The 22619-nt window shown below is 35.7% G+C and overlaps 1 protein-coding gene across 8 annotated transcripts in view; it reads right to left on the bottom strand.

Moving 5' to 3' along the window:
- Positions 1-22619, bottom strand: part of ROCK1 (Rho associated coiled-coil containing protein kinase 1) — an 83577-nt gene that overhangs the window by 31022 nt on the left and 29936 nt on the right. For all 8 annotated transcript variants that reach the window (XR_008483609.1, XR_008483610.1, XM_054284664.1 and 5 more), the window contains exons 2-14: positions 20597-20678; positions 16815-16915; positions 15863-16000; positions 14491-14666; positions 11662-11746; positions 9874-10018; positions 9453-9591; positions 8944-9035; positions 8603-8762; positions 6154-6220; positions 2645-2733; positions 1035-1083; positions 325-460 (exon numbers count right to left, since the gene is read on the bottom strand). Coding sequence is in view for 6 of the 8 variants with exons in the window: in XM_054284664.1 (XP_054140639.1) it covers positions 325-460; positions 1035-1083; positions 2645-2733; positions 6154-6220; positions 8603-8762; positions 8944-9035; positions 9453-9591; positions 9874-10018; positions 11662-11746; positions 14491-14666; positions 15863-16000; positions 16815-16915; positions 20597-20678 (1459 nt within the window). In the remaining 2 variants the exon portion in view is untranslated. The remainder of the gene's footprint in view (positions 1-324; positions 461-1034; positions 1084-2644; positions 2734-6153; positions 6221-8602; positions 8763-8943; positions 9036-9452; positions 9592-9873; positions 10019-11661; positions 11747-14490; positions 14667-15862; positions 16001-16814; positions 16916-20596; positions 20679-22619) is intronic.

The following is a 22619-nucleotide window of genomic DNA, read 5'->3' as shown; positions in this document are numbered from 1 at the left end:
ACCTTAGGGTTTTATTCTTGTTTTTTCACATAAACATGCTCCAAAATATTGTTTTGCACTGATAGGTTTTTGTTGACTTTTTGCTTCTTATATATATTTTTATGTCGAATTTTGTGCTTGCAGACCAACAACACAGCACAGTGCTGCAGAGTACAGAATTTGAAAATAAATAAAAAAATTAACTCAAAATCTGTGTTCATAATTTGAAAAGATCCCTTTTCAAACCCTAAAGTTCCACAGCACTTAAGATACTATGACACTAAATTACTCCCCAAAACACATCATGTATGTCCTCAGTGTCAACGTTTGGACAACAGTGCATACCTTCATTTTCCACATTACGTCTTTTTTCATTCTCTTGTTCAAATTTTCTTTGGTACTCATTTATTTTATGTTGCAATACCACCTTTTCCTTCTCAATCTGAGACACTGCTGTTTCCAAGTTCTTCCTTTGATTTCCCTAAAATTCAAAGAATTGGTATTTTATACTTACATTTTAAGGAGTGATCGCTAAACCAGTTGCATGATCTCTGCAACTAATTACACATGGAAACTGATTGTTTCAAATGAATGAATTTCTGGCTTCCTTGGAAAGGTTTTCAGAAAAGACAGCTTTTTTAACTTCCACATGACAAATTTATACAATTACTAGAAAAATTGTTGTTAGTACAATTATATCTAAACTAACTACTAAAATTATTAAGAGACAAGGACTCAACAGAAAATCATCTTAATTTTTGTAGTAATTGACTTTGATAAACTCCAGAAAACTTGCAACAAGCAAGACTAAGTAAAACATTCATCAAAGTAAACATAAATCAGCATAATTAACAGAAAGAAAAGTCTTTGTAAATGACTACAAATAAAATGTAATCTCCCAATGTTATGTATTGAAACATGATCGTTAGGTCTCAAACTTGAACACAGAACAATTTTTTATTAGTCACAGAAAAAATATCTTAGAATCATGAAAGTACTATTCCTAACTCCACCCTTTACCCAATTAAGGCATCTTCACGGGAGAAAAATATTACCTCTTCATCCAGTTCTTTCATTATCTTGTCTAGCTTTATGTTTGAAGATCTAAAAATAAAACAAGATCATTTAACAGATAAATTATACATACTGTTTTTCTAGTGAACTGATTCATGACCATTACTAAAGTGAATGTTAATATTTTGACTAAAGTTATTTTGTAATGAACATTTAAAGCTGAGGAAGACAATCAACCATTGCAAATAATTTGTAAAATACATCACTAAGTATTTATCAGCTTTGTTACAGATTAAAGATGCGAAACTTTAGGTGCCCCACTTTATCCCTTAATCTGCAAAAAACAGTGTATGTGCACAACAGGCTATCCTAAAGGTTAGAATACCCTGGTAAACTGCTAAAACTTCCTCTAGTTATGACCTTCAAATATCTAAAATAGCTCATTAATTCCACAGGAGACAGCTCCCTACTACAGATAAAGGTACATGAATAATATTATTTGAAAGTCTCTCTGTTGAAGCAATGTATTAGAAGACTGAAGTACAGAGAGTGTGGTGAAATGGACAGTGAATCATTTAACTGGCAACAGCATTGACACATCCATTGCATTCCTGCAGGCAGCCATCCCTCTTCAAAGAACCAACAAAGAGGATCCAGACAAGGCTGCCTGGCAGGTAAAAGAAGAGGCAGTTACAATAGTTAGGGATATCTCTTAACTCTGCAGTGAATGGCATGACAAGCCAGAAGACACAGTTGTGCTCAGACAGCTTCAGTAGTAAGACATGAAGACATCTACTGAATATCCTTCAAGAATGTATGTTCTGCTTGTGGAGAGCAATCAGAATGTGCCAACAGTGAGCTTGTGTTTAAGTAAGCAACAGAGGCACACAGCCTAAATTCCCACTAGACCATTACAGTTACCAGTTTACACCTAAGGAGCTTGTACAGCTACACACTATGGTTCTGATTCACAAGTCCAAATTCTTCCTGCATCATATACCTAGTGCTGCCTCCTGGGATTATTAAATTCTTCAGGAAAAGACTTCAAAAGGAGAAGCTAACTGAAGGGGAATTTCATTTGCATGACTCTCAGTAGAAATGTCTGATTATCAGAAAAGGGGAATCTCAACTGTTTGTTCATGTGACTGCAGGAAAAATGCCAATTCTCACATAGCTGCTACTTCAGCGTGGTAGAAACAAAACTTCAGAAAGCAAACTGTTGCTCTTATATGTCAACCATAGGAAAAAAAGGTGGTTTTCCAACAAGTACCCTGTATTTAGAAAACACCTGATTAATTTTAATAATCCAATATATGCCATATATACAGAATTTCACATTTTCAAAAAAAAAATCAGTATGGTGATCATGTACCTTAGTCCAATAAAACATCTGAATACGGAGATATCAGGTAAACTGAAACAATTAAGTGCTCAGAAAGAACATGTGTTACAGGGCTGTCAACGAAAAGAAAAAAATTCTCTATACCATACTCAAGAAAATTTTAGAATTACTTAGATCTATGCCTGGAACTCTCCTGGAGAACTACAACACTATTCTTAGTGTTATCCTGGTAATCCCTAAAGCAGTACCACAGAACTGAAGTGTTAGATATACTTAAATTATGTAAACAATTGAAGTTCAAAGTCTCACCTGCACTTTTGCTCCATTTCATCTTTCAACTGCATTTCATTATGTAGCTGTTCTTCTAACTCATAGATCATCTTCTGCATATTTTCCAGCTTTAAATATATATTTGTACATGAAAGAACATGCATTAAATTTAGAAACTTTAAAAAGTATTTCATAATACTCAGTTCTGCTTACATTGTATCACAGATTACTTTCTTCTACCAAAATAAGACATTTTACCTTATTAAAATGTGATGCATGTCCCTTCCTCCCTGCCCTCCCACAATTTAATTACAAAAACTAAGACAGTTTTTTTCATTTGAATGCATATGAAATTTTAGGTATCTTCAAAATTCACAGGACTAAGCTAAATCAAATCTTCCTTGTTTGACATATCTTCAGTACCTGGCTAAATATATTACTGCAAAAATGTAAGAAGAACTTTAGTAAGTCTCAAAATTTCTTCTAGCATGACCACCACGTGTATTTCGCAATGCATCTTCAAGCTCCCAACAAGTTCAGGAAGTAGAATCAGGCCAGCCAGTTACTGCAATGGGAGAAAGTGCTCTCACCTTTTTAGTCAGAGGTCATTTTTACAGCTAGAACTGTACTAAGGTTTGAAAGACAGTAACAAACTTCAGATGTTAATATGGCACATTACTGCATAGCATGTACTGTTTGCCAGCAGGATAAACTCAGAAATTAATTCCTTTCACATAGTCTCAAAGTATCTACCACCTTCTATTGAATATCTAGGCATAATAATCCCATTCCAAAATCAAAATCCTCATTTAACATGATGAAGGAGCTCATCAAGTCAACCTCATGTTGGTTGATTCTTTATAAACCTTTCCACTGATATTGTAAAAATTTCAGCCGATTTAATTTTTACATATTTCCCTCAATGCTCTTGGAACTGCACAGAGAAGTACTAGATTCCTAATCTAGACTCTCTTCAAAGCAACATTTTCAAGTGCTTCTGATGCTTTGCTTTGTTGTTTCCCGTTTTAAATCCAAAATCTCAAAAAACTTCCAAAAATTAGACATTTCAACACTTAACAGAGCAGCTCTGGAAAACAAATTACTGGTGTGACATAGAACATAACACTATGTGGATCAGACAATGCTTGTAGTTAAAAACAAGGGATGGCTTCTAAATCTAGACTTTGAGGACAAAGAAAAGACCACTACACAACACATTTATCTCCTTGGTATGAACCACTGAGAAATAAAGCAAGAAGCAAGACTATTTAAAGGCCCTCACTGTAATAAGAAAGGACCACAGCAAATGCCCCAAAACAGAGGATAACAAAGGTTCAGGGTGATTTGATTGCTCTTCCATTTCCTTTCACTCATGTTATAGCCCTTCCAGACAGGGTGCACAGAGGAACAAAATGGGATAGATGAGAAACAGGTCTACAAAGACATCTGGCGACCGAGGCATTTCTGTACTGCCCCCGGCTCGCCCGGGCTGCTATCGCATCCTCCTGCGCCTCTGCGTCTCTGCATGTTCTCACATCAGGCTGGACCCCAGGGACCCATCTGAGCTTGCGGAGCAGTCTAATTATATCAGTAGAGACAACAGGCTTCCGGGCAAAGCTCTGCACAATCTGCTATCAATAGACTAAAGAATACCTCCAGAAAATCCTGAGTTACAATTAACTCAGTATAAAAGCACGCCTTTAAGCTTTAGTTTGCTCCTGGTTTCCATTTTGAGTAGGAAGAAGGGGAGGAAAGGACTGAAGAAAAGTCTGTTGGCAACAGAGAAGTAAAGAAAAATCTCTCTGGAACTGTAATTTTTTTTTCTTACTCACTTCAGCATAGTGAGTCTGGTTCTATACCCTGAGCAATGAAGAAAACCTAAGATTCAGTGCAAAAGAATCTCTTAATCTCCTTTTTCTTAAAATCTAAACTGTTTACAGGTGGTTATGGCAGCACTAAACCAAAGTAAGCAATCAGATCTTCAAAGAGGTTTGATATTCAGTAAAAGGATATAGAATTCTATTTTCGCACAACACCGTGGCCTAATTCTGTTAAGTTTTACACACTTGCAAAACAATTAATTTCTTGGAAATTTGTAGCACTCATGTCTTTCTCCAAAGACATTCAAAACACAGACATCAAAATGCAGAGAGACCAGGTAGCATCTTGCGTTATATTTCTGGAACTAACTGATTTGCTAACTGTGTGGCAACATTACCATTTTCATTGCAGCATGTAATGAAAGAAAAACAGCTGAGAAAGAACTGTGGGGGAAACATACCTTGTAATAAGGACTTAACATCAATTTAAACCTTCCTATATCACTCAAATTCTTCCAGACCTTCACCTCCCAAAACTTCTAAAGTCACAATACATTTGAATATGTCTGACAACATGGACAGGACTATTGAGGATTTTTCAACTACACACTGAGTAGTATTCCAATGAGTATGCCAAGTCCACTTGGTAACTCTCTTCAAAGTCAGCCAAAAGCCAGCACACAGTTTTAAGTACTTTCAAATACTGGTAAGTCTCGCTTTGTTTTAAAATTTTACTGTATCAACAGTCAAACACTTATAAAGAAAAGAAAGTATATCAAACACATCAATATACATAAAAAAATCAAGATATTTCAGTGATTAAATTCACTTGCCCAGTAAAGGACATAACCAGTTCCCCTGCCCTGTACAAATTTTCTCTGGGTAGTGCCACGTGTCATTAAACCTTTTCATTGCTAGTTTAAGAGAAAAGGGAACATAGATCAGTATCTTTTCTACTCTCAACAGAAAACAGAACAAAATACTAACACAGTAAATCATAGTCAAAGCTAAGATTTATTTTAAAGTTAATTATCAATTTTTGACCATGTTTTCTTCTGGAAATAATGTAATTTGTAACATATCAAACCATTTTCAGGGAATAGTTTGATTTATATCAGAACTTACATAGAATCCAAGCACTCAACCAAGTCTCAAACACCTTAGCATATCTTCCTGGAAACCTGACTGCTGAGATGTTTGGGAATATGTAACTGAAAGCATTCCAGAGCATTTCTTGCTAGGTGAGCTGCTCTAGAAATGCAGATCATCAGTGCCCCAACTCCCAACAGCCTGTGGGGAAGGCCTGTGAAGGAGCAGAATGCCCATGTTTGGTACATTGTCTTCCACCTTCCACTGAGTTCACTGGAAGTCCAGACTCCATGGTTGCCACAAAGCAACCCAGGATCAATGAGGCACTCTAGAAACACGGCACAAGTACTTTGATATTTCTAATGATAAAAATTGTGAATCCTTTTCCACAAAAAGTTTTGGCTATTTTATTCAATTCAGGGCAACCAATGTTATATTAAGAAGTGAAATTCTGCTTTTCCACTAACTTTCTTAGGGAGGCCATACTAAAGAGCTAAAACTCATGCATTGATTTCATTGATGCCAAATACTGAGATAATTTGAGACATTTCTAACTCAAACAGTTTATGGCATATATGCAGTATATATTTAAATATGCAGCAGACTCTTTATTAGAATACAATAAAGATGAAGACATACCACACTTTTGTCCACACTGGAGCCTGTTCTGTTGTCATTGGAATTTTCTGCAGACCCACCTAAATACCTGCAAAAACATTTTTAAAGTTATATTTCAAGAGTTGTTAAAAGTAAGATGATTAAAAAAAGATTAAGATAATAGAGACATCCTAAAATATAACTCCCAGATTTATTGCTCCAAAATGTGGATAATCAAATAGCAACATAATCAGATTTAAGCACATTTAATTGAAAAATTCAATTTATTGAAAGGTTAAAGTACAAAGCTGCAATAGAAGGCCTCCAGAAAAAAAGGATTTCTGCCAAATACAATACAACCACTTTTCTTTTTTTTAATAACCATTAAAAAAATCTTTGCTTTCCTTAGTTACAACACTCTCATTGGCTTCCATCCCATAAATATTTACTCAGGCACTTATGCAGCAAGTAGCAGTAATGAAGCAAAGTCTGCAGAGATTGTGTAACTTTCAACAAAGTTACTAAGAGTTCTACACACAAAAAGTTTGCCCTGAAGCCAGTGTTCTTATTTTATATAAATATTTTCTAAAAATACCATAAATTTCTAGTTGCAATGAATGTGGAGAGTTAGGTAAATAAATACAAATTACTGCTTTCAAATTCCTTTGCTATTTGATGTGATATTCTTGGCCTGCTAACTGATCTAAAGAGACATAAAGCATCTATTAAGTGCATCAGATTATGAGAAATAACACTCCAACACATGAACTGAGAAAGATGGACACGTCCTTTTTGTTTCACGTGGATATTTCCAGATATAAAAAACCTCTCCAAAAGATCAAGGAGAGTAAAATAAAGGCATCTCCAAACCATGGTGAAATTAAACATCAATCTGGCTTTCAGACAACCAAATGACAAAGTGGAAATGAAAGTTTCCTATGGAAACAAGCTTGCTGTTTGCAGTACAAGAAGCCACCCTATTTTACACACCAGGGTTGTTGAGCAGTAAGAATGTGATACTTAGGCACAGCACCAGCTCCATCAGATCTAGAAGAGAACTCATAAGCCAGATAGGGCTACAAAGTGTTCTCAGCTGGTATTCCAGAATCTGTGTTAACATGTCCAGATACAGACTTATTTTTGTTGTAATGCTTGAACTATTTCCAGTACAAAAAGAAAACAAAAGTTAGGAATACAAGTTTAGCAAGCATGAATAGTCATTTCAGATTTTTCAAGACAATCACACCAGCAGAATATTACAGGACCAAATTCATTCTAGGCCAGCATCATAGTTCTAGTAGGCCTACAAAGTCACAATAGTAGCAGAGAGCAGCAGAACTCTTCAATGACAGCAAGAACACAGTCACTTAGCTCTCCAAATTCCTGATACTGTCCCCCAAAAGGGAAGGAAGAAATTCTGTTATTAACATGCTCCTAATATGCTACTTCTTGACAATATATTCCAAAATATTCCTGCAAGGCAAAAATGGAAACTTTTCAAAATTACAGACTAAAGTGAGAACAATAGGTGAAACTCTTGAACTGCTGAACTCACCCAAAGTGTATGGAAAGCCTACATGTCCTTCTACACCTCAGCATGGCAAAAAGTAACAATAAATCCAACTCTTTGCAGAGATGGAAAGAATTTCACCACAGGCTTGGAAAAGTGCTTCCTCTCCCATGCAAGGACGAATACCAGATTTATTTCCTTTAAGATTTTCCTATCGAGAAATGCTATTAAAACTAACAGTCTCTCTCTGACACTTTGACTAGAAGTTTTAGCCCATTTTAAGCCTGACTGACACCACAATTAAAAGCAGCTTTCCAAGCATTAAAAAGATATTTTGAATGTAGATGCACCTATCCACAGGGCCTACAATAATAATGACTGTTGAAAGCATTAATTAATACAGTTTAACTGATGTAATTTAAAAGTCTTTTAAGCAATAGTGAAAGACGTACAGCATCACGATCTCACTCTGTCAGTGGACATGTACTTAAAAAAAAGAAAAATTATGAAGCAGAAAGCAGGCAAGTAGGAAATATTTCTAGTAAGCCAAGGTTTAATTTACTACACACTGAAACACTGATGGAAAGTATGGAAACTTCATATTCAGCTCAGGGACAGTAATATGCAGTAAAACAAATGGACTTTCAAACCTTGATTCATGAGTCTACACACAATTCAGTGCTCTGCAGGCAGCTCTGCCTGGTAGTGGCAACAGTGGATTTTCTTGCTTAGCTTCTGCAGCATCACTTCTGCAGCATCTTCCCAATGCAGAATAGGACACTCAACAACACAATGGAATATTTTAAGGTAATGATGTCTAGCAGTACTTTATCATTGTTAAAGTATTAAAAGAGTGTAATTTTTAGTATTCTGAATGATTAGTAAGTATCTTAAGAGATTTAAACCTAGATATTGGTTGGTAAGAGTCAGAAAGAGTGCCACACAAAGAATATAGCATTAATTTGCTTTCTGCACACATACCGACGGTTGCTGTAGTACGTAAATCCTACAAAAGGAAGCTGGTTGCCCACAAATGCTTTTGGTATGGGAAATGTTTCTTCCTCTCCTTTGTCTTCTTCCAGATCATCAAAATTACTAGTGTCAATGTCACTACTTAAGTCAGGCACAACTGGTGCTACAGCTAGAAAAAATGCAAAACAGTACGATAATAATCAGTTCATCACTCAAGTCACTAAGAAAATTTTGCTCGGTACAGAGTAAATAAAACTGTAAACTCCTTTAAACAAAATACACCAGTCCTTTTGCTAACATGATACATAGGTAAACCAGACTATTATTTCTCAAAAAAGCACTATACTTACTGTCTCTGAGTGTTTCCCAAGCCCACTGATCATTTTTGAAGAAAAGGTGCCGTTTAATTTCTTCTACACCATTTCGTCCTAGCCTCACTTCCCTGTTGAAGAGTGTTTTGGTTAAACACATGAGATTCCATACATTATTTTGAAGGAATGACTCACTTAAAGCATAATCTAACAACAGAGACAATAAAATACCTCTCAAGCTAAAGTAAAATGTACATGTAACTCAAATGTTTTCATAAGATCTCTATATGAGCAGAGCAGCTACATTTCAGACACAGCTTGGTTTTAACTTTTGTCTATCAGAAGCTCTGCTGTTTCTGTTTCCACTATCATGGACAGCCCAGGCAATTGCCAAGTTGTTACACTGCACTCATGCCCAGGCCCTAAGAACTTCACCTCTCCTGAGCAGTTTAAAAATGCACACAAAGCAAATACTTTTTTTTTCCAACATGACAAGAAATACTCTTAATGAAGGCTTATTTTCATTATGAATAAAATATAAACCTTACCTATCAGTTAAAAAGGCACAAATGAGGTTTTTTGCCTCTTTAGAAATGTCACTGTCATCAGGGAAAGTAAGTGAGTTCTTATGGTTCATAATCTTACTGTACGTTCCAACCAAGGAATCTGCATAAAAAGGTGTATCACCTGAAAAGGCAGAACAAACATTAAAAAGCAGATCAAAATTATTGTATTTTGAATTAAATATCTGAATTACATATACAACAATGTATGCAACCAAGTGAAAAAGAGGCAAGGACAAATGTTTGAGAATTCTGCCAGAATTTTTCTAAAATATATTCTGTAAATGTCAGGATCTGTAAACCACAGCTCACGCTAGAAGAGCTGTAATGTTAAAAAAACAAGAGTGATTTTAACATGGGAGTCCAGTTAAGTAGTGCAGTCAAATCTGATGATCCTACTACTCACCTACAAGCATCTCATACAAGAAGACTCCAACTGACCACCAGTCACATTCCCGCCCATAGTAACCATCCCCTCCCTGGGACTTCAATACTTCAGGAGAGATGTAGTCTGGTGTTCCCACAGCCGTGTCACATCGTACCATTCCTTCCTACAAAACACAGGAAAACAGCCAGGCCCAAATATAAGTTCCAAAATTCCCAGTAAGTTCCATGAGCTTATGCAGCCTAAGCAACATCAACAGATCCACCTAAAATTCTGTCAACAAGCATTCTTTTTTAAATTTTTTTAAATATATTTTTGAAGTCTAAGCTGCTAAGCTACAACAAAGCACTAGATCTGTCAAACACAATGGAAGTTGCTTTAAAAACCTCAGTTAGTATCCAAGAAGTAATCAGAATTGCATCTAGGCCCTGCACACACCACACAGCCACTCATGCCAGTAAAAATTTGTCATTTGCTGACAGGATGTACTGTAAACAGTGAAAGCTCCTCTGTTAGCATAAATGGGTCAACATCAGGGATTTTGATAACAGGAACAGCTGAACTGCAAGTTTCTGGCCTCTGACCCAAGAGACTGAATGCTAGGAAGACTAAAGGTAGATAAGGCTTTGAAAATCTATGTAGAGAGACCTCAAAACAGGTAACATGAGAAGAACATTTGATGTTCCTCACACCCTTGAGAATGTGCTTGCAGAACTGAGATCAGTCACACTGGAGCTGACATGCAAAATGCTGAAGGTGTAACCACACACCCTTTTCCAGTGCCATTCAGGCACTTCTGAAATAATCCCATGCTATTCCTAGAAATGGATCAGTGGAAAAACTGGCATAAAAATACATAATTAAGCAAATAAAATTTAGTGCTGCATATGCAGCAAATCCTAAATTAAGCTCCTATGCTGAGCAGTTTTTCTTCTAGAGAATAACCTTTCGCTTTCAAAAGACTAGAGGAACCCAGACTAGGCTCAAAACTACCAGGGTTTTTACACATAGCCTGCACTTGGTTTTCATTGGTGCCTTTTATTTAGCAGCTAAGTACAGTAACTTACTCAGATCTCCTGGAATAGGATTGTATGTATTACACCAACTCTACTACCTACCACGTATTTCAGATTTCCAAATATGTTTTCCTCAAATATATGTGCAGGCTAACAAACCAAGCAGTTTTGTGTAGGGAACAACAGAGCTACACAGGACATGAATACTGTTGCTGAATTTTTTTTTTTTAATGACCTCAGAATGCATTTTTAAAAATAAATACTTCCATGACATCGGTTTCCCTCAGATTTGTCCTCAGGCTATGTCAGCAATGGCTAATAAAATTGGTATTAAGCAACTGGCATGTCAGTTTTGATTCTTTCATTTCTGGCACACTATGTAAAAATCATCTCATTTCTTTGCATTAACTTTTCATACCAAAATACTTTAAAAATAACCCTGAGTATCTAAATACAATCAAAAGCTTGACTTCAGAAAAGAAAAAAACTTCGGAAAAATTCTTCTCTAAAAAACAGAAGAACCATTTCTGCACTTTGCACTGTCACTGAATAAGATGCACGAACCACAGAATCACAGAATGATTTGGGTTAGAAGGGACCTTAAAGATCATCTAGTTCCTTTCACTAGGCCATGAAGAACAATAAGAGAACAGAGTACTCTCTTCTCATCTAGCTTAAAACTTTTCAGTATCTTTTCTTTTCACTTTTAAGTTGTTTTCCTTTCACAAACATAAAAGTCAAATCACAAACATATTATTTAAAATACATTAACCTTATAAAAAAATATATTTACCTTGTTCATCTTCATACAAGTACCAAAATCTGCTAATTTTAAATGACCAGCTTTATCTAGCAGCATATTATCAGGCTTCACATCTCTGAAAGAAAAATACGTATTTTAAAAAGTAAACATTCAATTTATCAAATTTAACTTATGAACACAATGGAAGTCAACTGCTTTTCAGATGCAACATTTTATGGAAAAACAGCAACATTACAGCACCACTATTGCCTCCACTTTTTTTGCTTTCCCTAAGTATCATGACCAACAGAGACTGCTGAACAACAACATTTTTTAAAATTAGAACACTTAAGTTACCAAATTTAATAGATCTGGACACTAATCTTGAACTTCAAGTTCCTAAAAACCATTCACTGATTATGTCAAACAGGCATTGAAAATATAGCTTCATTTCTGTACCCCTTCTATTTCAAGGGAACAACTGAATATAATTTTCAAAATTCTATTATTCAAATATTTTCCCATGACTGAAGAGGAATATTAACTTACAGCACTCTCCAAGTACTTCCACTATAGAATTTTCATAAAGTAACTGGTCAAGTGTAGCATGTTGATGTCATTGAACATACAGAAGCAGAATAGCAGTAAGAAACAATTACCAAGATAGCATAACACAAATTTCAGGAGAAAGTATATTTCAGAGATCTCAAAGGAGAACTCTGGCCATAACTGTCAGATGAAATGTAGTGCAAATGTACCAGTACATTCACAGAATAATTTTGGTTGGAAGAGATTTTTATAAGACTCTCAGTTAGCCGCCTGATCAAAGTATAGCTGCAACGTCAGATTGGACTTCAAAGTTACATTACATTACTCAGGGCCAAATCCAGGCAAGTTTTCTTTTTTTGAGGATGAAGAATCCATAACCTTTCTCTTTTACTGTTTGACCTCCCTCATAGTGGAAAAAACAACTCCTAATGAATAGCTAGGTATTCCCCTATTGCAACTTGTGTCATCCATTGCCTTTCATCTTTTCATCATGCAACTTCAAGCCTGGTCCACTTTTTTTATTAATTCCTGCTTCCTGTCCTCCTGAACACTGTTCAAGTTGTGAACAGAGACAGTGCTGATCCTGGCACCAAACCTCGGGGGAACTGCTGGTAGCTGACTGCTGCTGGACAGCACAATCTACTCTAGACAGTTTTGCCTGTTCAAACTGTGCCTTTCTAACCCAGCTGTATCTACAACCTGGATGAAGTCAAGACAAACGTACTCTGCCTCATCAGTGAAGCCCATCATCTCAACACAGAAGGTAATTGCTTTGGGAAGGCATGTATTGCCCTTCATAAATCCATGCAGGCTGCTCACCATCACCTCTCCACCCACATGCTTGGAAACTGTTTCCTGACAATTTAATCCAACTGCCCTCAGGCTGCCTAGCCTTCAGCTCCTCTGACTCCCTCCTCCCAGCCCTTCTTGGGGTGAGACAAGTGTGCCATTTGTTTCCTTCCAGTCATCTGGAATCTCCTAATTCCAATACACCCTCCAAGGTGACAGAGAGCAGTATCATAATGCTACTTGGCAGCTTCCTCACCACCCATGGCATGTCCCACCGTGTGCCCCAGATATGTGCATATGCAGTTTGCACAACTGGACTCAGCTTGGCCTTCCTCTGCCAGAGCAATGCTTTCCTCTCCCAAGCTCTGCCACTGGGCACAGGACCCAAGGGGCCAGAAAGCAGACCTTATCAAAGAAGGCTGGGCAAAGGCAGCAGCCTCAGCCATTCCCATGTCCTTTGTCACTCAGGCCCTGACCCATTAAGCAGTAGGCCCATATTTTCTTTAGTTCCTTTTCATTCATCAGAGTTGAACAGGTTAACTGCCGGGGAAAACAAATTTTAAAAAAAATCTCCTGGTGTCAAAATAATCTAAATTTTCATGAAAAAAACCTCTCTGTGCTGCTGGCATCTTCTAATGCCTGCTTTCTAAAGCTTGCAATACACACATACAAATGGTTCATTCAGCCAGATAATTTACCCATTAGATGCAGCATAGCTCCATAATTAATGATGCTCTAGATCCTACTCAAGCAATGGATTAGTAGTTTATGTTGCTTTGTGTTAGCCTTTTTTGCAAAAGCTTATGTGTTAACACTGATCTTGTGAACAAATTACAAACTGAAAATGTATATACTATAGTGTATACCACACACTACTCAAATTCTTCCTGTATTTTCTGTTGAAAAATTTATTCTTCTGCTCCCAGTTAATATAATTAAAAGCTAGAAACAGATACAAGTTCAAATATCAAAAAGAAAACTTCTCAACCTATCCAACAAAAAACTACATTTCACTTTAGGGCAAGTACATAATATGAAACTAATCCAAGTCCCTTTGCTCTGCATCTCAATTTTCCATCTTGCCCCTCACAAGAAAACATATGGCTGGGAGATTTTCTTCACATTGTTCACAGATTCTTGTTTAATGGGTCAGTGAGGCTTCAAATGCCTAGCAGAGAATTAATTCCTAACAGTGGATACTACTGTGATCAAATTCCCTAAACAGCTTTTTCTAATCAAAAGAAAAGAACCGTTTTGGGGCCAACATGCTCACACCATTTTTGTTCGTTACCTCTTGGTAAAGCGGGACAATTTTATTGCTCCCCAAAAAGAGGAACATCAGTCCCCTGAAAACCTTTTCTTTGACTGCATTACCTCAGACTTACAGTTTCTGATGGCAACAATTTTTCAATTTCTAAGACAGAGTAATTATGGAATAATGATAAAGAAGTAGTATCCTAAATTTTAAAACTGCCTAAACTGAAGTAATTCTGGCAGCATCAGGAAATAAACAACCCTGTGTAATATCTTTTTCTTTCTCACCTGTGTATAAAACCCATTGAGTGAATTGCATCTAATGCAAGTACAACCTCAGCAGTATAAAACCTCGCCCACTTCTCTGGAACATCGTAATTACTCATTAAATTCACCAGGTCCCCACCAGGCATGTATTCCATCACCATGTACAGGTATCGGTCATCTTGGAATGCGTAAAATAACTGCAAAAAAGCAAAACCAAAAAATGAGCCAGTTTTGTTCTTTGCTTGTTGGCAAATCAAAGGCATTTCTGTGCAAGCTGATTTCCAAAGTAACAGAATTGCTACAATAACTGCAGCAACTCTGCATCATTCAGCAAACCTCCTAAAAAGAAGTTAACCTCTAGAGCCAGATCCTCCATCCCCTTATATTACCCTGGAAAAAGTAGAGTTCTGGTTACAAATTATGATTAGTGAATTTGCTACAATGAATTTTGAAATCATTTCAAAGAAAGCTCATTACATTTAGACAAATATCTTTTCCTTCTCACTGGGATGATAGTGGACCCACATACAAAGACAAAATTACTCTGTTGCAAACATCTGCCCCATTCTATTTGTATTATCAATAAATGTTTATTTTTCTATTGTCAACATTTATTTATTATATAGAAAATGAGCCCAAACTTTAAACAATAAAAATATTTCCTTTAAAGTTGCCAGTCCTCTGTTCAACATGAGTAGTGTAAGCAGATTTTTCTTTACTTAAAACTGGATGAAATTCCTAAGATTTATTCTGCACAATCACACCCAGACAGATAGTGAAGCAGTTACCCATTTGACTTGGGTAAATCTTGAATGAGTTTGTGTCATTCCAGCCTAACAGAAGAATTTATATGCTTAAGGGTAAGAACAGTTTAAATTGACAAGATGACATGTGCACACACAATGCTCAGTGATTGGTTCAGGCATGTTCCTCAGAACTTCAAAGGCAGCAGCGCCTCCCAGGAAACTGTCAGTGAGAACACTGAAATGGGGAAAAAATAACCAGAGCAGGCCTAATTTGCAAAGATACACACAGAAATTAATATTTACAGAAGCTCTGTCTTAAGTATCTCTTTCTGGTATGCTTACTGGTATGCTGGATGATCCAAATAACTACTACAGAGCAGATGCACCAAAATATATCTGGCAAAGAGTTTTGATAATAAAGAGAATAGTTTATCATGTAAATGTGACAAAATACAGTTCGAAGCAAGTGTTATACCTGCTCTTTTGTATAGCATTGCTGTACAAAATTGCTATTATCTTAGTCACGTACACCCTAGCAGACCAAAAAAAACCAAAAAAGAGACTTCAAAATGTGTAATTCCAGGTCATGCAGTGTTGCAACCAAACTATTCTATAATGACAATATTTTAAAAGTAGTATCACTTTACCTGAACAACCCACGGACTATTAGCAAAAGCCATAATATCCCTTTCTTCCCAGAAGAATGCAGAATCAGATCTTTTTATCATCTCAAATTTGCTCAGAAGTTTCATAGCATACACTCTCCTTGAGGATTTATGCCTTACCTGTGAAGACAAATGTGACACACAGAATTAGTATGCCATATTGACACATGAAGAACATCACTGAAAATGTTACTTTTCCTGCTTTACTATTTAACACATTTTGTAAGACTCTTCACATTACTATAAAGGATTCTATACTGTACATACACAAAATAATTATATCTGACAATGCATTACTTTTAAAATACTTGCTAGAACTTTTTAACACAGAAGTCCATAGGCATGGGAGTCACATAATCTGCATGTATGTGCCTTTAAAAGGACAAATATTGTCAGTTACTGATGTTAAATACCATAAAGTTAAAACTATAAGCATTTTCCAGAGCTCATTAGCAAATGTGTATACTGGCTGCTGTATCTCCAGTTTCTCCCACCAGCACTCGATTAAATAAAGCAGGATTAACAAGCCTGGCTGCTAACCTATCACAAACAACACACATCTCTCATCTGTGAGAACTATGTCCACAAAAATCTGGTGTAGTCCCTGAACTGGCAGAAACTCTTCTAGCCCTTAAGACTTCTTCAAGTGTCCATGTAAACAGTGGTGGTAAAGGCTAATTTTCTTGATTATGAGTAATACACATTCCATTTTAAGAGAGAAGACTACAATGCAAAACAAGTACTTGTGCAATTGGACAGGACTGAAATAGGACATTTTCAAAAAACATTTCCATAAATTGTAAAGGAATAAAATTTCACTGAGCCAAAGGCTTTAATATTTAAGACTGCATCTTCTGTACACTACACTGAGAAACAGATGCATGAGCAAATACTACAGAATACATTCAAATGTACAAATAGAAACTCAACTTACCAACTGAACCTCCCCAAATGCCCCTCTACCGATCACCTTCACCACTTCATAATCTTCAGCTTTCATGCGTAGATCTCTCATTTTATTTACTGTGTCTTTATCTACATGGAACAAAATTTACATTTCTTATATAGCCAACTTAATTAAACCCATTTGTCTAACTTCAATTTTCCATAGTTTTTATAGAAGAACTGCTGCTCACAGAACCTACATTGCTATTGAAAAATTCTCTGCAAGAATACATGACTTTATTCTCACAACCAGTTACCAAAACCTGATATAAGCTGATGCAATGACTCTACCGTACAATCCTATTACAGGAGATCTTAATTTAGAAATTTCGTTAAAAATAATTATCTTAAAAAAAAAATAAAAAGCTATGCAAAACTTTCATATCCAGCATGATCCTGCTTGCAAGCTGATCAGTATACAAATATTATTTCTGAATAAATATGCAACACAGCTGGGAAAGTGTATAAGAAAATATACTACAAGACACTTGAAAAAATATTTTTTGAAAAAAGTTATGCTTTTCTGCACTTTCATGATTCCTAATATTCAAAAAAGTAGATTTTAATTTAAAACATGCAGTGGGAATCACTGCAATTATTTATATAAACCTGTCAATCTATAAACTAGAATAATTTACAAACTCCCAGTGGGCAGATATTCTAATTCTAATTCCAAATTTGGTAAAAGATTAAAACAGTCTATTTTAATCCATGTGGGTCAACACTGGCATGAGACTACGTAGAAAAGCTTCATGCTTTAGTATTTCTAAAAGCCAGGAAGTTCTACTAAAACAGATATGCTTCTAATAAAAAAATAATGCAATGGTATTTTATTTTCAAAAATAGTATTCTAGGCCTAAAAGCAAAGTTTAGAGAGAAGTAAGGGCAGGGGAAGAGAACAGAAGAGAAACAGGATATTTTAAGTTCATACACTAAAAACTGACAAAACAATTAACAGAAAATTATCATTAGATTTCTACCTACACAGGCCACAATCTAAAACAAAAGCTGCCTATCTACAATAAAAATTCAATAAGATTTTATTACCTCAAGAGAAACAAACATAGTTCTGTTTGAATAAATACTCTGCAGCATTATTATCTAATATAAAGTAACCATTTGCAATGCAGCATAGCACAGGCTTATTCCGGTAAATTATAGCAAAATTTTAAATTCTGACAAATTCTTCCACATAAGGATCAAAATATTCAATAGTTCCAACAAATAATGCATTGCCTTATTTGCCCTGGTGACAACTGGCTTACAGAAGAGGAGGAGCAAGATTGCACAGAACTAAAATGCAGCAATTTTCGTGACAGCAATTTTCGTGACAGCAATTTTCTAGCTATTGCTAACTTCCTCCCCAGTAATCTCACAACAGGAGGTTCCCCTCTTCTGAACAAAAAAGCCTAAGCACAATATGAATCCTTTAAATGGTATTCAATCACAAGCATTGCCTTTGAACAAAGCAGAATTAAGGCAAATACATCTGAAGAGCAAGCTAAACTAAGGATTTTAAAATTATGTAAGCCAAGCTTCTGATCAGTTGCGAATTGAAATTTACTGCTTGAGATACATACTAACACTCAGTTATTTTCAGAGACCATGTTATAGTAACAAGAGTGTTGGAAATTCGACCTCCACATTCTAGATCTGTTAAACAAGGTTTATCAGGCTGCAATAAACCTCAATAGGCAGTTCCTTATCTCCCAGGACCAGTGGAGGACCTGCCCAGTTTATGCTGTATGAACAGCTGGGGTGGCTCCCATGGCAAAATCACCCTCTCCCAACTTGCCCTGAACTTTGGGTATAGGCTCAGATGCTGCCTTGAAATAAACTGAGTCACCACTGCAAAGCAGGACTCTCAGACACCTGCAATACTCATTTCTTCATTCTTTCAATTCTATATGGTAGAGAAACAATAAGGTTCTACATTTGCAAAAATCATCCTCACAACCTCAGCCAGTAGAGGCAGATTTTGGAGGCTCCACAAATATACAATGTAAATTAGGGAGAAGTAAAGAGGGGATAAGGAGTAGTTCATAGGGCAATCAGTCTACAAAATAAAGGAAGCAAACTCCCATTTTATTTGCCATAATAATTCTGCAACCAGACAGCTGATACTGCAGAAAGATATTTTAAACAGTCTCCTAATAAAATAAAATAAACATGAAATTTTTTTAATAGAAATTCAAGGCAAACTAAGACTTCACAGTTCTCTCTAAGGCCACTACTCACACATCCACAGCTTGCTTTCATATTTCAGCAAACACTGCAAGTTAATGTTTCAAAGGCAGTTTGAAGGGAACTAATGTGTTCTGTTCTCCACCTTCAGATTACTTCAGGTCACATCTTACACAGTATATAATTTATACCTAAAAGATATTCATTATCAGGTTGTAAATGTAAAAGTTTTCTTTCACTCAGCCCCCATTGCAGAAGTGAAGCTTTCTGAGACACACTAATGATTTCACTACTCATAAAAATTACATTCAAATTATCTGTTGCAATGAGTATTTCCTTTGCCTGATATAACTTCTCTTTTCTCCAAGAGTTTCACCACACCTTCTCAGTAAATAACTGAGTATACAAAATGTGCATGTAACTCAGCATATGGTATCAATACAGTTTGAACTGTGAAAAGTTAAACAGAACATTTGAGCTTAGGCTTTCAGTAACCAGCTTACGTGCAAATGAGCCATCAAAGAGATCTAGTGGACTCAAATATTCACACAAATGGAGATTAATGTAAAATAATCACCACAAATTCACTATTACAGGTTACAGTTGCACCCAATAAACCATTTGAAAACACCATGGAAACAAAAAAAAACCATTCCACATAAATTTCAAACCAAAGACAAAATTATTTTAGTCAAATTATTTTGTATTTACAAAAAACCCACTTTTATTATAGAATTGCATTGCTTAAGCCTGTAAAGATTTAACAGTATTAGCTTAATTTCAAGTTTTGCCCATTTAGTCTACAGGCAGAAACAAGTCTTCAATCAGCAAACATTGCTGCCATGATCTTCAGAATTTGCCAGTTTGGCAGCCTTCAGATAAGTGTTGATTCATAATTGCCTTTTCTGGGGTTTTCTTTGTTTGTATCTTGATTTTTTTTAAACTATGAAAATTATGGAACTCATTTCTATTTAAAAATCAACTTTACTATTTTAAAATGTTGTTATAGGGTATAATGTGCAGGAAATCTTGCAGTGGAAAAATACAAAGTAAATGCAGAGAATTCTGCAGACACATCAGCTGCATACACAAGTAAATGCACCAGCCATGCAGTGTAAGATTTTCATTAAAAGAGACCTTTTATACCAAAAAACCCAAAGGCTTACAAAATAATGCTCCAATTCTGTTAGTGAACAAATATTTAATATGATTCCATGACATTGTACACATCAATAAGCCATTTTATTGCTAATTGCTTATGATATCCTAGTACATGAAAATAGAAAACAAGTTATGGGAATCTAGGGAGTTGCCCTAACAAAGACAACAGGCCTTTCTCTTAAAAGGCTTTGTGCCACTTCAGACAAGGCCATTTACAGGGGCAACAGATTGGACATTCAATTGCTGGGGATGAGATTTGCATAGGCAGCTGTCACTGCTCAGTGGGAAATAAATAAATAAGACTCTTGCACCCAAAAACTCAGTGCACTCCAAACCCCTAGCTGCCTTTCAAACAGCTAGAACAGGTGTTTTCTTTTTGATATTACAGACTTCTGTTATTTAGTAAATTAAACATTAAATACTTACACCTGTTTAAGAAGTTATCAATGTTCTTGTTTTTTCTTAAGGCAGGAAAATCCAAGTCATATACCAAAGCATCTAATCCATCCTGAAAAAAAAAAAACAAACAAAACAACAAGCAAAATTAAGTATTTGAAAAAATAATTACACATGCTGCTAACTAAAGAGCCAAGTAAAAAAAAAACAGTTGTCCCTATCAATCTTCCATGCAAATGAAATCATTCACATTTATTTAATGACTGTTAGCAGTTATGTGAAGCAGCTGTTACTCCTTCACTTCCATGGGACTCATCAAAATTTAATTCCATATGCTTCTATGTATGATTACCTTAATTAGCTCCATACTTACATGAAAATAATTACTTTTTCCAAATACAAAAAAGAATAGCAGTTCTAATGAAGTTCAGTAATATTAAAAAGTCACAATGCATCACACAGTAGGCACTTGAACATGAAATGGCAACTGGCAAATAGAACAAAGATGGTAATTTAATTCACAAAATCAAACCCCTGCATTTTATCCACTGAATTCAGTGTGAATTCTCATGAACAAGATGTTGGCTTTATACACTCCTATTTAAGTCTAGAAACAAACAGCCACAAGCCCATCTGGCACTACTACCACAGCATACATCCCTATAAACAAAAGCAAACCAAACACCATCAGGAAACCCAAACACAACAAAGAAGGAGATAGTTTTAAGGGCTTGTTAAGTGCTGTGAACTTTGGGACTTACAGTTTAAGTCTAAGTTTGTCACTAGGTATTAATAACTCCTCAATGGGTTGCATCTTCTTGGAGAAAAACTAAACCCAGTTTTTTTGGCTGAAAACCACAGATATGGCTTTGACTTGAAAATGATCAAGGATTCTAGGAATTATGTAACAAAGAATCAAAGTGCAGTAGGGAGTCCTCTCTCCCTCAGGTAAGGGTAAGTGACAACTGCAAAAACAGAGAGAAAGGTCCTAAAATACAAATTGATGAATGCTACCAAAGTATGCAAGAGATGTAATTGTCCATTCATAGCTAGGTGTTCATGTTACCTATTTTTAACCTGCTTGGAGTGAGATATTAGACCAGACATATCTTTGATCTGATCAGTTCAGATCTGACTAGACCTAATTTGATTGCTTTCAGCTTTTAAAAGGATTTTCCTATCCTTTTTTTCACGATTGAAAACTGATCCATAAGTCTTTGCTAAGTATATCAAGTAACTATGCATGAACAAAAGGTAGAGCACAAGCTTTCTGAAAGCTTATTTTCCAGGAATATATAGTGGAGAACACATTTGATTTAGACTGAAATATTAGTCTTTGATCTTTCACTTCAAATTCAAACCTATATTTCACCTCAGTCTTCACAACTGACTTTTAACTATAAAAAATCCCAAGTGCTATCAAAATCAAATTATTTCCTGGCTTGCAGTCCTCAGTTTTAAAGTATGTGAGACAGAAATTATTTACTTCAGATATAATAAGGGTAAGCAGTAAAATCACGCTAGAATTTGAACACGGGTACCTGCGAGGATAATCAGAATTACTTTAAAGGCTGGATATTATTAAAATTGTCAATTTCATAAAAATATTCCGTTTTTTAGCTACCTTTGCCTGCAGTGGCTCATTTTGAACTAAGAAATGCTAAAATGAAAATAACACAAATCAAGAAAAGCATTGCAGTATTTCACTTCTCTAAAATAAAGGCAGTTTTGCATCTTGTGCACTAAAGGATCATCTTTTTGGACTGACACTGATGATGAAAAAAGAAAACAAATTGCAAGGAAACAACATTAAACCAGTCAGTACTAGAAATAACAAAGTAAGAGGCCAACAACAATTTAGACTCAAGGCAGTTACAGAAATAAAACTATGAAGGTAGGGTAACTAATTTGGTGAGAAATACTTTGCAAACTACTAAAAGACACCTCTTCCAATGACACATGGTAAATATCCAGGAAATCCAGGAAAAAACTTAAATTCTCTGGTTCTGTTGAATAAATTTAAGGGTGAACCATGATAACTGCTTGCACAGCA

The sequence above is a fragment of the Melozone crissalis genome, unplaced genomic scaffold (assembly GCF_028551555.1).
Source record: "Melozone crissalis strain CALT ecotype California unplaced genomic scaffold, PUWL_Pcris_2 ptg000042l_1, whole genome shotgun sequence".
NCBI lineage: Eukaryota > Metazoa > Chordata > Aves > Passeriformes > Passerellidae > Melozone > Melozone crissalis.
Note: the sequence above shows the minus strand (reverse complement) of the source record. Positions and strands in the feature narration are given on the sequence as shown.